The sequence below is a fragment of the Paramormyrops kingsleyae genome, chromosome 9 (assembly GCF_048594095.1).
Source record: "Paramormyrops kingsleyae isolate MSU_618 chromosome 9, PKINGS_0.4, whole genome shotgun sequence".
Classification (NCBI taxonomy): Eukaryota; Metazoa; Chordata; class Actinopteri; order Osteoglossiformes; family Mormyridae; genus Paramormyrops; species Paramormyrops kingsleyae.
In genome coordinates this window covers 37,004,465-37,020,965 of record NC_132805.1, presented here as the reverse complement: position 1 = coordinate 37,020,965, position 16,501 = coordinate 37,004,465, and the positions used below count along the sequence as shown (strand labels likewise).

General features: G+C 50.1%; 2 protein-coding genes across 4 annotated transcripts; both read right to left on the bottom strand.

Annotated features, from left to right (window-relative positions):
• Positions 1 to 1,963: 1,963 nt before the first annotated feature.
• On the bottom strand, positions 1,964 to 4,889 carry sh3bgrl3 (SH3 domain binding glutamate-rich protein like 3). The gene is made up of 3 exons (XM_023825669.2): positions 4,733 to 4,889; positions 2,632 to 2,799; positions 1,964 to 2,402 (listed from the first exon to the last, which is right to left on the bottom strand). The coding sequence occupies exons 1-3, from the start codon at positions 4,775 to 4,777 to the stop codon at positions 2,337 to 2,339; spliced, it is 279 nt and encodes a 92-aa protein (XP_023681437.1). The 5' UTR covers positions 4,778 to 4,889; the 3' UTR covers positions 1,964 to 2,336.
• A 383-nt stretch (positions 4,890 to 5,272) lies between these two features.
• Positions 5,273 to 16,401, bottom strand: cep85 (centrosomal protein 85). 3 transcript variants are annotated; one of them, XM_023825798.2, is made up of 14 exons: positions 16,268 to 16,401; positions 14,081 to 14,153; positions 13,786 to 13,926; positions 10,829 to 11,451; positions 10,474 to 10,604; positions 10,168 to 10,285; positions 9,900 to 10,085; positions 9,659 to 9,811; positions 9,269 to 9,423; positions 8,770 to 8,887; positions 8,519 to 8,569; positions 8,312 to 8,419; positions 7,781 to 8,006; positions 5,273 to 7,460 (listed from the first exon to the last, which is right to left on the bottom strand). In XM_023825798.2, exons 2-14 carry the CDS (start codon positions 14,133 to 14,135, stop codon positions 7,297 to 7,299), a joined length of 2,229 nt encoding a protein of 742 aa, XP_023681566.2. In that variant the 5' UTR covers positions 14,136 to 14,153; positions 16,268 to 16,401; the 3' UTR covers positions 5,273 to 7,296. The 3 variants fall into 3 exon arrangements, with proteins under 3 accessions (XP_023681566.2, XP_023681567.2, XP_072573053.1); XM_023825799.2 differs by having other exon boundaries at positions 16,356 to 16,395; XM_072716952.1 differs by lacking the exons at positions 13,786 to 13,926; positions 14,081 to 14,153; positions 16,268 to 16,401 and adding an exon at positions 12,258 to 12,508.
• Positions 16,402 to 16,501: the final 100 nt, after the last annotated feature.

Sequence of the window (16,501 nt, the reverse complement as noted above, 5' to 3'; positions counted from 1 at the left end):
TTTATCCGACTCCGGCGTGTATGCCACAGACCTTTATCCGACTCCGGCGCGTATGCCACAGACCTTTATCCGACTCCGGCGTGCATGCGACAGACCTTTATCCGACTCCGGCGCGTATGCGACAGACCTTTATCCGACTCCGGCGCGTATGCCACAGACCTTTATCCGACTCCGGCGCGTATGCCACAGACCTTTATCCGACTCCGGCGCGTATGCGACAGACCTTTATCCGACTCCGGCGCGTATGCCACAGACCTTTATCCGACTCCGGCGTGTATGCGACAGACCTTTATCCGACTCCGGCGTGTATGCGACAGACCTTTATCCGACTCCGGCGTGTATGCGACAGACCTTTATCCGACTCCGGCGTGTATGCGACAGACCTATATCCGACTCCGGCGTGTATGCGACAGACCTTTATCCGACTCCGGCGTGTATGCGACAGACCTTTATCCGACTCCGGCGTGTATGCGACAGACCTTTATCCGACTCCGGCGTGTATGCGACAGACCTATATCCGACTCCGGCGTGTATGCGACAGACCTTTATCCGACTCCGGCGTGTATGCGACAGACCTTTATCCGACTCCGGCGCGTATGCGACAGACCTTTATCCGACTCCGGCGTGTATGCGACAGACCTTTATCTGACTCCGGCGTGTATGCGACAGACCTTTATCCGACTCCGGCGTGTATGCGACAGACCTTTATCTGAGCGGAAAGTCACCGTCAGGTGTGCTGCCTGTTTTTAAAGGCAATTCCATATACAATTTTTTCCTCTCTCTCTCACACACACACACACACTCACTCACATACACCTCCGCATCAACCAACACTCACGATGCGTTTTAAACATCACAGCAAGCTGTGGCATGTTAACAGCAGCCGGCATGAGCAGGGAAGGTATCAGCCGGAGTCACCGGTGCACAGGCAAACCCAGGTGCTGAAAGTGACTCACGTCAAGCCCAGGCTGCACTGAGGCTCCATGATGGACAAGCTGCTGGTAGACAGACCCATTTATAACAGTGATGTCCCACAGACCATCCATAACAGTGACGCGCACACAGACCATCCATAACAGTGACGTCACACACAGACCATCCATAAGTGACGTCACACACAGACCATCCATAAGTGACGCGCACACAGACCATCCATAACAGTGACGTCACACAGACCATCCATAACAGTGACGCGCACACAGACCATCCATAACAGTGACGTCACACACAGACCATCCATAACAGTGACGTCACACACAGACCATCCATAACAGTGACGTCACACAGACCCTTAAACACCGTAACTGTGAATGAATCCATATAACCAGGACAGAAAAACGCTCTGGCTCCGATACCCATGTTACCCATGTTACATTTCAAATATTTTTATTAGACAAAATCCACTGCGAAACAGGACTCTGAAAAGTCCATGAATATTTTTCCAATACAGCGGAACGTTCTGGGTGAAGGGAACCGAACTTTGGAACGTTCTGGGTGAAGGGAACCGAACTTTGGAACGTTCTGGGTGAAGGGAACCGAACTTTGGAACGTTCTGGGTGAAGGGAACCGAACTTTGTTCAGGGTCAGACAGCTCAGCCAGAAGGAGAAGCTGTCTTCACAGATGTCATTGGCACTAAATCATAGTAGAAAAGCTGCCTCCTGATCCAGCTCATATGGGTAGATCAGGCTCCCACTGAATTTATGACCATAAATGCGAACTACCCCCACCCCCACCCCCACCCCCACCTCCACCTGACGGGGTTCACTGCACAGCGGCAAAAAGTCCAGTAGAACTGTTTGCTCGCCAAATCAGCTTGAGGGATGGGAGGCTATGTCTCCTCAAACTGCACTGGATTGTCCTTCTGGAGAACCGCAGCAACCCCAGGCTCCACCATTAAGTGCTGAAAAGGTCTGCAATTTAAATGCTGCTTTGGAAAAAAGAAGGACTGCAATCTCCAAGGAATGAAAAGAACAATAGAAGCAGTATTATTTTCCTGTTAATTTGGCTTTTGACTTCCTCTTTGTAAACCAAGAATAGGTCAACTTGTGGTCCATGTTCTCCTATGTATCACACATCTAGCTTTTAAGTCAACCAACAGTTACAGCTTAAGACATATTAGTAGAAGATTAAGACATTTACACATTGGTTAAGGACCACAGACAATAGCAAGAGTGGGGAAATGGTTACTGATTTGGGGTCAATTCCACTGTTCGGAGCGCCCTTGATTTGACTGCGAACATGGTGTATGTGTGTGTGTATGTGTGCTTGGTTGATGTTTTTTGGCATTTGTCCTAGCAAGGAGATACAGGGAGTGCCCTCATCCTCACAGGCGTCTTCATGCCATCTTCAGGAAGTCCCCCACTGTGTCTGCCTCCACAGCCTCTGAGAACATCTTGTAGTCCTGAGAGAACAGCACAGTCATCTCGTTAGTAACAGGGCATCTGAAGAACACACCCTTGCAAAAACAAAACTCTTAATTTATCCTGATTTAAGTACTTCTCTGCAACTATCATAAATTTCAGTGACAAATGGCGTTCAAAGTTTTTGGATAACATTCATATTAAATAAAGGTGAAATCAGTCCTGGCAACATCCTGGGTGCCAGAGGAGGTCGCCCCCCCAGGTCCTCACCCCGCAGTACTGGTCACCGTTGAAGATCTGGGGGGGCACGGCCGTAGGGTTCCCCGCCTTGCTCCTCATCTCCTCCCGCACCTCGTTACCCACAGAGATGTCGACCAGCTCATAGGGGATGCTCTTGCTGTCCAGGATGCGCATCACCTCGGCCTGCTGGGACTTCACCTGCAGGGGGGGAGGGGGGGGGCGCTAAATGACCACGGCCGCCTTGCCACCAGAGTGGGTTTCTGGCCCCATCCCCCCCACTTCCCTTTAAAACGGCACATGTCCCCAGCCGGCCTGTTCAAGCCACCTGGGTTATTTTGGTCCAAACAAATATGATGTAATTTTAAATCTTTCTTAATCCCTGTCTGGTAAACATGTGCTAACATAAAAGATAAAGTGAAAGTGCACTTTTTGGAGTTTCTGTTGTTAACCTTTCAATATGCAATATACTGCTCAGAGCATGCAAACAAGCAACGGGCAGCTAGATGCAGCCACAGGAGGTCGCAGCAATGCATGACACAACAGCGGCGTCACTCTGGCGCATCGGCGTCACTCCACGTGCTTTAACTTAAACACCCATGTCCTCGTGTAGCTGGACCCCCTTTTCGTGACCTTGCTTCTGGTCACCGCAAGCTGCACAGAGATGAGGCTCCTCTACTCACTCACTAAATTGGGAGCTGAGTAAACAGACAGGACCCCCCCCCCCCCCCGTCGTCTTCTCAGGTCCAACCTTCCACCACAAACGTTACTCTCACCGCACCTAAGGTGGAGATCTCGATCAGATTATTTACACCTTCATCAGCAAGCTTCAGAGCTCTACGGCCATCATGCTCTCTCCAGCAGGACTTGGCTTTTCGTCCTATTCCAAAGAGGCTCGCGATTTACCGTTTTAACCCACCTATCAATGCAGTCTGGGCCTTAAGGTCTCACTTCCCTACTGGCACACATCCAGCGGGACACTGGGACTCTCCTGTCGCGTAAGTGAACATGCTGCTCCGTTCCCGGTCACAGCGTCCAGTGGTGAGACTGAGCAACAGAGTCCAGTTTTCTAGCTGGACATCAATGACCTCACCAGCCTCGATTACGCAGAACCTGTGACTGTGTAATTCCGACACACTGGAAGAGCAACGAGCATCCTATGTTCCCAAATTAAAAGGAAGAAGAAAAAAAACTTCCTCAAAAAGTCACAATAAAAACAGCTGAAGAGAATCTCTTCCCCAAATGTAATGTCACTGTAGTTATTTCAGAAGGCATACAGATGACTTAGACATTATTCCTCAACTTAATGATACATATTTCAGATAAACAGACGGATGTTTAAGGACAAGTGTCTGGAGCGCGTACTGCTGCCGTGATGACAAAGGCGAAGGAAACGTACAGATTACCAGCAGTCACGGGGGGACTTGAACGGAAAAATACAGAGACAGACCGTGTGAACTTGTGAGATGATGCCTGTCCTGCAGACCGGACTTAAAGGGACAAGGCCTGGTGTATGAGCAGAGTCAGCCTGGTTGCAGCGGCCTTATGTTGAAATCGCTGCTTCATAACAATCAATCAAAACGAAATTAATGATGGAGTGTGAACGGGGGTGGGATTCACAAGGCGCGGCGCTTTGGAATCGCATCGCTCCTATGGCTGCACCGAATGAGGAAGTGAAAGTACCTGACGTGCGCCGTACCCCGCCCAAATGAAAAGTATGTTAAAAGATGGCTGTGTGGGTTCAGAACCGGATCAGAATGTGAATAAAAGTGGAACCCCCCCCCCGCACAAAAAAAACAAAAACAAAACACACAGACACCAGGAGACGGACTGAGACGCCAAGCTTCCGCCCCTCAGCTGCCCATCGGATCCTGGACTTTTCCTTAATCACGTTCATGGCGAATAAACACATTGCGCACAAAACAGACGCCAAATAATTAGCCATCGCGCACCCCGGGACACTCCGGCTGCATCACCCGGAGCCAACGACCCGCACACGGGCGGAGCAGCCAGCTGGGTGTGTCCGAGCCCGTTATTTCTGCACAGTTCAAAACGCACTTAGCAAGTAGTGAAATTGCTCGAGACTCGGTTCCAGGAGGCGCCGGCCTGGCCTTGCCTCGTAGCGGCCCCTTACCTCCCGGGATGCAGTGACGGTGGTGTAATATAGCTTGACGCCCATCGTAGCCGCCGAACCTTTGTTCCAGTGCTGCTCTCTGCCCTCCGCTACCCGTCCGGGCTCTGCCGCAAACTCCACTCGCCACGTGATTCGAAGGGACCAATGGCGACGTCGAACTGTTTCCCTTAAAGACACAGTATCCGCATAATGACACGCCTCCTGTCTATCTGGTGTGACGTAAAAGACAACGGCGCCTGTCTGCCATTCTACAGGCGGTTTCCCTATCCTCTTAGATAAAAGAGATTAAGTAGTAATTAAGTAACCACAGACTGCTGCTTTTACAGCAAAACTGATACTTTTTTGAAATCATGATCACAGCTTTATTTAGGCAACAGGTTTGGGTAGCACGGCGGAGTTACTTTTCTGTACAGCGAGCCTAGATTACATTTACGCACGGACTGTAACCAACTAATTAACTTTATCCTACAGAAAAGTTTGGTTAAATCTGACAGAATCCAAGAAAGATTTAATGGCTATGTTTCATGCACTAAGACAAAATCATTTGAAAAACAACCTTTATTTTTAAAGTGCAAATACAATTGAAGACTAAAAGGTACATTTGCCTGTACATTTCTTAATTGTGCAAAAATGTAAGAAAGGCTGGTTTGAGCGATTTCAAATTACTCATAGTAGAGATGCTGATAGAGATGGCACAGTATTGTACTAAGACCTCAGGCGTGAAACTCATTTTATATATTGCAGGATAAACCTCTCACACACAAAAACAATTTTAGTTTCACTAGACAATGAAAGAAATAAGGTTTTCAAAAGCAGGTAAGAAATATTCCCATCTTGCCTGGCTGTAAGAAACACTGAAGCTGAAACGAGTTATGACTCAATGGACAGAAAGTGGCATCTGAGACTTCAGGTAAAACCCTGTGCTGACCGTATTACAGCAGAGGGAATCCCCCGATACAGGCCAAACAAAGGCAGAGGCTCCAGCAGAGCAAGACTGCTTCCCAGACAGGCTGAGGCAAGCAGGAAGCACAGCATCCAGGCAGAGAATGTGGTGTGAGTAGCCTGAGGCGCAGCGGACAGTCATAGGCAGCCAGCGACTCCCAGAACAGCAGGTGAAAGTGAGAACTACAAACTACACCCATTCTGACCACATAAGACGTCCACGCCTGCGATAACCTCAAAAACGCAAACGCGAATATCAGCCTTTGAAATCTGCTAGAGAAACAAGGGGGTGGACATTTCCAACATGCTAACGGATTAGCACGCATTTCCCTCCACCCAAACAGCCCGGTCCCTCCTCAGCTGCCTGGATATTGATCTGTACAGGCCTGAAGTTCACCCTTCCATACACCGAGGAGGATTAAGGTCCCAGACAGCTTCATAGAGCTGAACTGCCAAATCACAGGCCACTACAGACAGTCTGCATTACCTGCTGGGTGTTGGCTTGTCTCCCCCCCCCCCACAATATATGCCCTGATACCAGAAGTGAGCCCTTCTTACAGTAAATGTCCCTGATCACAGTGGGGAGGAGTGTATTGTGCTATTTACTGTATGTCACAGGCTTCAAGCCCAACTTGAGCACACATTTAGCCATGGAAGCGTACTGAAAAGGCCACTGCTGACTCGCCAAATTCCCCGTCCATGCCACCGTAACGGCACATTAATAATGAATATTGAATAATGAACCCAGAGAGAATGGTAATGACAGCCAAGCGTCCAAATGTTCAACAGTCCGCTTCCAGTCTGTAAACTGTAAACACATGCAAACAGAGTTAATGAGGTAGAGCAAGCGGACCTTTAGTAATGCTGACCGGGGTATATTACGGCATCAGGGAGCAATGAAATGCGGAGAAGTGAAAGGAAGGGAGGCTGGTGCAGACTACAGCAGAAGAGAAACGCTCTGACCATGCAGCATTGTTACTGATGCGGGTACGGAGTGTGTGCAGCATTGTTACTGATGCGGGTACGGAGCGTGTGCAGCATTGTTACTGATGCGGGTACGGAGCGTGTGCAGCATTGTTACTGATGCGGGTACGGAGCGTGTGCAGCATTGTTACTGATGCGGGTACGGAGCGTGTGCAGCATTGTTACTGATGCGGGTACGGAGCGTGTGCAGCGGAAATAAGTGAGTGTCATATAGAACAAGCCTGTATCAGAGCTCAAGAAGCCATCCCTGCATTACAGCCCAGTGATAAAAGGAAATACCATCTACACCGTAGGGCACACAGATTATATATGTATTCAGTTGATTGTCAACCACAACAAATGACTCCCCCACGAGAAGAGGTGGATCATTCCAGATGCTGACCTCTCCCCCGCACCTTCAGGACAGTAGGCACTTGCTGCTGTACACTGGCACTTCCAAAGGTGGGAATCCATGTTTTCCCAGGGAGTACTTAAAACCAGAATGGAAGCCCAGAAGCCTCCGCCTGAAAGGTCCAAAGGCTGCTTCTTTAGGAAGACAAACTCTGCAGGGTGGGGCATATAGGGCTGGAGTCCAAAGCCCCTCCGCCAAGCCTCATCCCGGTATCCCGGCCCCCGCCCGACCAGCAGACGCGCCTGGGCTACTGTGTGATGCAGTTGTCGCCCATGTCTTGGGCGTAGCGGTCAGAGATGGCCGTGCGCAGCTCCTCCACGTCACGGCGCAGCAGCTGCACCTCCGCCAGCTTCCTGTCCAGGGCCTCTGGTGTGCTCCACTCCTCCACGTCCTCAACGCCAGGCTGAGTGGCTGCGGGGGGGGGGGGGGGAGAGACACTGCATCTGATTTCAAGTTGACACATTAAAGGCCCCTTCTCTGGGGTGGAAGGTACAGCCCTGGGTCCTTCACCAGAAAGAACAGACAGAGTTTGACTGCTAATGAGTGTCCCTTGAGCTGCATACTGAGAGGGTCACCAGCAGCCTATCTGCTGCATCACCACCTGCTCTTCACCAATGGGACAAGTGCTGCAGAGCAATAAGACTGAATCACACATGTAAAAATATACATTTGTGTAAGTGGGAAGAAAATCCCGTAAGCGCATAAATAAGTTACGATAATGTCCTACTTACGGGTGACTCCGAGCAGCAGGGAAAGGTTGGGGTCGCGGCCCTGAGCGCGCTGCGTCAGCACGCTGCAGAGGGAGCGCAGGTCCCCCAGACAGGCCTTCATCTCTGCGTGGAGATGCCGTGCCTGCACCGCCCCCACCACCACCCCCACCCCATCTGTCTCCGCCTTGCAGAGCCGCTCCTGCAGGGTCAGGGTCTGCTCCACCAGCTCCTGGTTCTGTCCAGACAGCTGAAACACAGGAGGCTTTCCGGTCACATGACCATCTGTCTTATGACTACTTGTCAATGACTTAACACGGAGCAGCCTGTCCTTCGGTCCCTCACAGCTACAGCTGGGTATGTTTAGGTTTAGAAACTGCATGGAGCTTGCAGATAGGCTACTGTTTCACATTACTTAGCAGTGATGAATGAAACAGACCCTATATTTTACAAGAACGTCACCAAGGACTCATAACCTGAAAGGCACAGAGTTATTAATCGGTGTTAAAGGGGGCTGGCTGGCACACTGGCACGCTGGCACACTGGCAGACCGACCTCCTTCATGGCACTGCGTTGCTGCAGCAGGCTCCTCTCCTTCACACACAGCTCCTCCCTCAGCGCCTGGCTGGTTCCTTCCTCCTGAAGCAGCTGTTTCTCCAGCGTCTATAACAAGCGTAGAGAAAAGGAATGAATCACGTTGTGAGACACAAGGCATGAGGCACCCGCACTGAGGCACCCGGAATGAGGCACCCGGACACCCACCCGTATCTGTGATCCCAGCTGCTCAATCACCCGCCTCTCCTTGTCAACAACCTTCGGAAAACAGAGCAGTCAGTCGGCGGAGCGTCTTACTGCTGACTTTCTGTACATTTACTGAAGGACACATGGAAACCAAGAGGCATCGACACTGCCCAGGTGAGCACGTTGATGGCAGTAGCCCTCTGATGAGGCAATAGACCCAGACACTGGAGTGGGCAAGCCGGAACCGTAGGCAGGCCGGCACACAGCCGTACCTTCTGGAGCCTCTGGACCTCTTCCCTCAAGGCCTCATTCTCGTCCCGCAGCTTTGCCACGTCCAGCGTGGGCAGCCGGACTCCATCTTCCAGGCCTTCACGGACTCGCTCCTGCAGGCTGATGGCAAGAGGTCCAAGATAGCACTCCTCCTGATCTCCCCATGACGAGGGGCACACCTCATGGAGGCAAAGCCCTTCCAAGGCCGGTACCAGCCACATTAAAAAAATTAAAAACATTTGCATGCAAAGGAAAGTTCCAGTGCTTAGCAGGCAGATTCCGCTCACCGCTGTGACTCAGCATCCCAGGACAGACATTAGTCAGAGGGACATGATAGATGTAGCCACACTGTGTGGAATGGAGGACCTGCCTCTACAAGTGTATCACAAGCTTAATTCTGTAGACACACCATGCAGCTCTGCCTGAGGGAGGGGGGCACGTCTCACACAGATGGCAAGCACATGCACGTCGGGGGGGGGGGGGGGGGGGGGGGGGGGTAACCTGGTGACGGTGGTGAGCAGCTCCTTCTCCCGCTGTCTCTGCTCCTCCAGCTGCCTCCCCTTCTCCCGTACAGCCCCCTGCGCCTCCTCCAGAGCAGCCTGCAGCTGAGCCACCGCCTCCTGCAGCTGCTTGGTCTTTTCCTGCGCATCCTCAAGCTGTGATACGCAGACGGATGGGGCAAACACAGACAGACACGCAGACAGACACGCAGACAGACACGCAGACAGACACGCAGACAGACACGCAGACAGACACGCAGACAGACACACTTACTAACTGAGCATTTTGCAGACAGCTGGAGACTGGGCTTGTAAGTGTCACAAGTTGCTCCATGACTTCAGACCTACAGCCCACCCCCCCTTCGCCTCTGCTGGTGCGATCAGCTCCTACCTGCTTGCTCTGGGCCTTGTAGTGCTCCAAGGTGGGCAGGTCGGCCAGGTAGCGCTCCAGTGTCTCCACACGCTGCTGCCTCTCCCGGCTCACATCACATTCCTTTTGACATTTCTTCTTCAGGCTGTTGATGTGTTTGTCACGACTGCGGATCTGTGGTTTGGAGACAATGGAGAAGACAAACTCGAGGAGGAGGACACAACTTCTTACTATGGACATGAACTACAGTTCCCATGCTCACCCTCTCTTCCTGCTTCTTCTTCTCCTCTGCATGCTTCTGGGTGGTGTCACGCAGCGTGTCCCCCAGTTTGCAGGCCTCCGCCTCAGCCGCCGCCAAGCGCCTCTCACTCGCAGCAACCTCCTTGGTTTGGGCATCGCTGCGCTCAGCAAACTGAGCCCGCAAGAAGGCGTTCTCCCGCTGGGCCTCCTGCGAGCACCACGGCGCGGACGGGACAGATGAGGACCCGGCCCGTCCACGCCAGTGAACATCCGACGTCTGCGACTCTCACCTGCAGCCTCAGCAGACAGACGTCCACGTATGGGGCACCGCGTCCCAGCACGGCCCCGTGAACCTGCAGCTCGCTCTCACGCAGTCGCTGCTCCAGCTGCACCATCTGCTGCTTCTGCCTGCGCAGCCAGGATTACAGTTAGCATGCTGTGGCATCTCGCCTTCACCGCCAACAAACTGCTGCTACACTGCGCACTTCTTTAGATTATCAATCTAAGAGTTTCCTGAATTCCACCACACATGACCTGTGTAATAATTAAGTCCTTTAAAAAGCTGCCATGTAACGATATTCATCAGCATCAGTCACCTCTCGATGATCAGCTCCTTCTCCCTCAGCAGTCCCTCGTTAACTTTGGCGACAGCGTCCCACGTGTGCCCCCCCGCCTGCAAGCTGGACGGGTACAGAGGGGGGAGCTGCCCCGAGCCCGCTGCCCGCAGCTGGAGGGAAGCACAGGGGTGTCGGCAGAGTGACATGGTGTAACATCAGGGTGTGCTGCTTTTAATTACTCCATTCGTCCATGACATCACCTCGATCACCAACCAGCCCCTATCCTCTGCCAATCACATCAAAACATTCCAACAGTGCAATCAACCTCCACTGTAAACAGCCTCTTTCTTTCAAGCAGACCCCCCCCCCCCCCCGGTGAAGGGGCTTTACCCACCTTCATCTGCTCCACCTCCAAGCGCAGGCTCTCCAGCTGCTGCCAGCTGCTCCCACTGCAGGGCCGCTCACGTGAAGCCTCATTGTCCTGGGCTACTGTCTCTGGGAGTCTCTGGGGGGCGCTGTGGAGCACGGGTCTGGCCTCTGGTAGCAGCCTGTACGCTGACCCAGCCCCCGCATCGGGGCTTCCACTCAGGCCGGTCATTTGCAACCGGTAACGTGGGTCAGGGCAGAAGCTGCCCAGCAGCGCTGACTGGTTCAGTGTGGGCTCCACAGTGGGCGCCGCAAAGCCCTGGCCGTCATCCAGGCGCGAGCGCTCAACAGCAGGGGGCAGCAGCGAGTGGTCCAGGCCATTCACCAGGCTCCGGTACCGGCTCAGGCAGTCTGTCGCCACGGCGGCCCGCACCTGCTCTTCCAGATTGGGAGAGGACACCGACTTTGGGAGGGGTGAGGACTTGGTGCTGGAGGAGCTGGACTCCCGAGATGTGGAGGATGCAGTGGCTGAGCCTGGCTGGGGCTTGGGAGCCCCCCCGCTGGCTGTAGACGGCATGACATGGGCCGTGGGAATGGGAATCTGACTGCGGATGGGCTGGAAGGAGGGGCTGCCACTGGAGCTGCAGAAATCTGGAAGGGCACGGAAAGGGTGATCAGCCTGCTACAATGGCGGCATGTCTGCTGCTCATAATTCACACAGTACAGTCAATGGTGCAAATAAAGTACTATATACAGGGTCCAAACAGGTTAATCCCAATGGACTTCAACATAATATAGCATAAACCCAATGACAATAAGGTCAGGCTTGCGCATGAGAGGGGTGAGACAGAATCCTGTAAGGCCCTAGATCAGAGTCTGCCAAACAAATATACAACATGGGGCTGCCAGCACCCCCCCTGCCTGTGATCTGTAAATAGAAGCTTCCATTAACTCACAAAGCTGCAGAACGCTCCCCACTATCCGAAAAACAACGGAGAGGTTAAGAATCTACAACTGCGACAAAGGGACTTTATTCACTCTTACATGAAAGTTTTTTCCTTTAAGCTGTGCAATTAAGACCATCAGTCTGAGTTCTGCCATTGCACAATCCTGCCTTTGGTTTGAGGTTTCTGGTAACATAAAGGGTTTATTGTTTTGTGTAGGACATCGTAAGTGTAAGAGAGGTAACAATAAAAGCTACTAGTAAAACCCTTCAGGATCTTTGGCCTCAGTTACGACAGACAACTGAGTGAAACAGATTACCAAACAAACAAGGTAACGCAGACGTAAACAAATGAACAAACAATAATGCACCGGCTACCAAGACAAAAACAGCTGAAGATGACCCACGCAGCATGTCAAAAAAAGTGCAGATGTCATAGGACAGATCAGGCATAATGGAAAACAGAATGAACAGGTGACTGGACGACTTGGGCCCAGCCAGAGGACCCTCTCACCTAGTCAGTGCAGGCTCAGAGAAGCTCAGCCAAAACATTTTTACCCCCAAGCCAGCGCTGGCCTCCAAGGCGTCGCATGCTAAGGAAAGAGCCCCCCGGCATCTCCTGGCAGCCGGGTCCAAAGTCAGCCGAACAATCGGCCTGAATTCCAAAAGCCAAGGAAACAGCCTGGTTTGACATGCAGGTACAATCCCCTCTCCCCTGGTCTGCTTGCCCATACAGCAGTCCGCTCTGTTCTGTGTGTGTGTGTATTTATAGAGCACTCTCAGGTTTCCGAATGCCTTGATCTACACAGACCTCTTATTTAAAGGTCCCCCACCCCAGGTTTCATCTTGTCAAACATTTTGAGGAGGGACACACAGTAAAGCCACATCAGGACATGAGGTCCCTAAACTGCAAAACACACATTAAACTTGTGAGCTGAAAGTCAACAGGAATCGGAGAGGAGAGAGGGGGCAGACTGCTGCTCTCAGCTACAGAAACTCAACCCACGGCCTTGAGTCTCTTACAACACAGAGTACATTTAGCAGCTGGAAAATGGACAGAGGTGCTCCGACTAAACTCTACGGGAAACTGCCCAGGGGAACCCGATAAAAGATCAGCAGAACTGACCCAATCACAAGCAGCCCTTCCCTCTTGCTCTTTGGGAGAACATGTATGAAACTGTAGCTATGGAATCTTCAAGTATAATAAGAAAAAATGTGTACTTCACTGAATACTGTTATAAGAACCGATTCCGATGAAGACATTCCTGCTACAGACACATGACTGAGGAAAAAAAGCCATATTTTTAAAGTCTGCTTCTTGAATTAAGGTCTGCAGCACAGAAAAAGTGATATGACCACTTCTCCAAGACTCACTGGTCTTCAAACCTCAACCATCACAGAAGCCACAGCCCCCTTTCTCAGGCTCCTCCCTCATCACTCTCTGGCTCAGATGGAGCCCGTGATCCTAAACCAGACCGGCTAATCTGTGTGTGTGAAATATAAAATGGAGAACCAAGGGAAGAGTGTTATTGCTGGTTTCTGAAGTCCAAGACGCCACAGCAATAAGGCCAGTTAACGAGGATGAAGCTGCTGGGGGTATTCTTGGATGGGAATATAATCCCACACTCTAAATCTCCAGGGTGCCTGGAAACAGGACAACCTCCCCGTTTATAAATACCCTGCAGTGTTACTTGGTCTTTTAGCATCACTGGTGACATTAGTACTAGTACTAGTATTAATGACCATTACATAAAGGCACTAAGCTAAGCCTTGATGAGGTTGTTTTACACAGATGAATACAGTAGTTAGCCAACACACAAGAGCCAAAGTATATAGTGGTTAGCTGAGAGCCCCTAACCGGACACAAAAGAGCCAAAGTATATAGCGGTTAGCTGAGATCTTCCAACCAGATACACAAAAGTCACAGTACACAGCTGTTAGCTGGGAGTTCCCACCCACACACAAAAAGAGAACAGCTCTGTTGCAAGGAGATCCAGGTTGAAGACCCAGTGTGTAATGGAACCCTAACGCCCTGCACTTACCTTCCATGCTTTCAGATGGAGTGGTACCCAGCCCAGTATCTCCACTGTCAGCAACGCTGGGCTGCCGGCCAAACCGGCTGTGGACCTTGTCCGACACGGCTGGGGTCTGCCACTCCATTTCAGGGAATCCAGCACGACAGTCTGAGGGCAGCAAATACAAATACACTGAAGACAAGCAGGGGAATGGTAACATTCACAAACTGCCCTCATACGCACACTTACAAACATGCACGCACACCCATGTTGCATCATTACTCAGAACTCTATACTGGACACCATACTTAAGTGGCTTTACCTGACAGTTTAGCCTGCTGACAACGCCAGTCCTGGTATAGCTGTGAAGTGGTCATGTGACACACAGGAGACAGCTGTGGAAGATAAAACAGCCAGTGACGAAACTGTGGAGAATACTGGAGCACCCTTAGGCAAAAGCGCTTTACAAAACTGCTGGTAAATATCTCCCCCAATAAACCACATCACAACAACCACATTAAAAATGCACAAGAATCAAATCCGATTCTTCAGACATTTCCCATTCGTTCTTCTAGCTAAGGGGTACCCAACCTTTTGATGTCTGGGCACTTTTTAGTCAGTGTAGTGTACATTTTATAGTGTTATCATCATTTTTTATTTTTATTCTGATATTTTACAATTGCACCATTTACTTGAATGCCAGATACAAGACCGGCACAATATTCTCCAGTCTGTGTAGTTTTCCATGACCCTCTCATTCATAATCATTAAATAAATTGTTAAATTAATACAATTATAAAGAATTTGCTGGGACAGCTGACACATGCAAATTTTTCATAGAACAACAAAGCTGCCATGAGGGGAAAAAAAAATACAGATAAGTACAGAAAAGGGGGGGTATCTAAGATCATTTACTGTTCACCAGTAGTGGCTTGATCTTTAGCGTTTGGTCACAGAGGGGTCTGGTTTCCATCCACTCATCTTCCCGGATCTCATCGTAAACAAACACAAAAGGCACCAAAAATGACCCAAGAAGGCGGCGAAAATGCCTAAGAGCAGGCATTCCCATGACACATGCAGCACAGCCCCTGTTACGGGGAGGCCAATCCAACATAGAGGTTAGCTATTCCACAGCAGCAAGTTACTGGATGCTGTGCTTCATTTGGTTCTGAGTAGATTACAGACAGCTGCTCTCAGATTAGCAGACAGTGAAAATGTTAAATCAGCACAGCTAACACAAGACCGACCTCATCCAGGGCTTATGCCTGACTGCTTTTATCTGGGAAAGACCACCTTCTGCACTCGACTATGAATGTTTCATCATGTTTAATCATCACAGACTCCTCTTGTGTTTTGGTGCCCGTTACGACAACAACTGGCGAACTACAAGTAAAAACTTGGGAAAGGCTGAGTCAAGCCTGAAGCCATCTACACCCAGAGATATTATATAATCTCCAGCAACATGCCATGGAAATTCTGTATTCTGTGAGCAATTTAAAGAGTCTGGACACGTTTCTCTTCAGCCCTGAGCCAACACCTTGTTTTCTGAGAAGTTTGTGCCAAGGCCAAAAAAATAAGGCCTTCAAAAAAAAGGAGCAGCATCTTCCTCTGCATTTTCAGCAGAATGATGCTCCAGAGACGTTGGGCGCTCTTGGAGATGCCTACTAGTCAAACCAGCAGGAAACCAGGGAAAGGGTTTCAGGACAACACACCGAACCATGAATACTATCTCTGCAGGAGGAATCTGCTTCCAAAAATGTTCAAAAGGACGGACGAAAACGGGAAAACCGCATGTCGAAAACATTTCGGCAAACACTTTTTAATTAAATGCTTTGAGGTATATTACTTCAGAAATTGCACTAATTAAGTGAAAACAACGTAATGCTACTGGACGTGGTCTAGGGGAGTCAGGAGGTTACTCTGTGGAGTAGCATCCAAACCAAGTGATGTTCGATTTTCAATTAAACACTCGAATCCTGTCCCCAACCAGACCCTCAGCTTTCCATCTTCACAGACAATAAGGCGTTTACCAGTCATGATAGCAAACTTCAACTCCATTAAAATGCCGAAATACAGCTAGCCGGTGGGCTAAATTAGCCTCGTTGTCATGGAAACGTAAGCTCAACGGTCACCACGACTCGTCTAACGTTATTATTAAATCCATACTATATACCTGTGCTAATGGGTAACCCGTTAGAAACTTAACTAATTCATCTTGTCTGAAACTTAGTCGCAGTTGTTTCTCTGGCAAGAGTACAGCCAGCTAGCTAACGAGCTAAAGCCACCGCCGCTACAGAAGACTTAACAGCTAAGCCCAATAACTCAGCCTGACGACGCTGATTACGGTGACGAGGCCTGTTTAAACTTAAAACACGTCTGCTTCAGTGGTGCACAATTGCAGACATGTCAACCCTGTAGCTAGTCAGCGTCTCAGAGAATACCCTTTTGCAAGGTTTTTTTTAAGTTAGTTAGAAACAAAAAGGTACCCCAAAAAATAACTGAATCCTACCTTTTCATAAAACAAAAAACAATATAAAGTTGTTATAATATCCACATAAGAAACGTAAACAACTTCGCTAGGTGAATGAGTTACACACGTTTTCCAAATACTTTTTGTCCGGCTGGCTCCTAACCGTTAAAAATACATCCCACCCACTATTTATTACTATAGGCCAGTTGAAGTGTCAATCACACCGCCTTCATACTACTTCACCGTGGATTGGACAGAATAGTTGTCGTACCC

Excerpts from the sequence above, each read along its gene's own strand:
- sh3bgrl3 (XM_023825669.2), bottom strand. The coding sequence starts at position 4,777 with ATGGGCGTCAAGCTATATTACACCACCGTCACTGCATCCCGGGAG. Across the intron at positions 2,800-4,732 it reads CCGTCACTGCATCCCGGGAG|GTGAAGTCCCAGCAGGCCGA; the intron begins GTAAGGGGCCGC and ends CCCCCCCTGCAG. Across the intron at positions 2,403-2,631 it reads ACGGTGACCAGTACTGCGGG|GACTACAAGATGTTCTCAGA; the intron begins GTGAGGACCTGG and ends CTGTTCTCTCAG.
- cep85 (XM_023825798.2), bottom strand. The coding sequence starts at position 14,135 with ATGACCACTTCACAGCTATACCAGGACTGGCGTTGTCAGCAGGCTAAA. Across the intron at positions 9,812-9,899 it reads AGAAGAAGCAGGAAGAGAGG|ATCCGCAGTCGTGACAAACA; the intron begins GTGAGCATGGGA and ends TCCAAACCACAG. Across the intron at positions 8,570-8,769 it reads AGGTCCAGAGGCTCCAGAAG|GTTGTTGACAAGGAGAGGCG; the intron begins GTACGGCTGTGT and ends TGTTTTCCGAAG.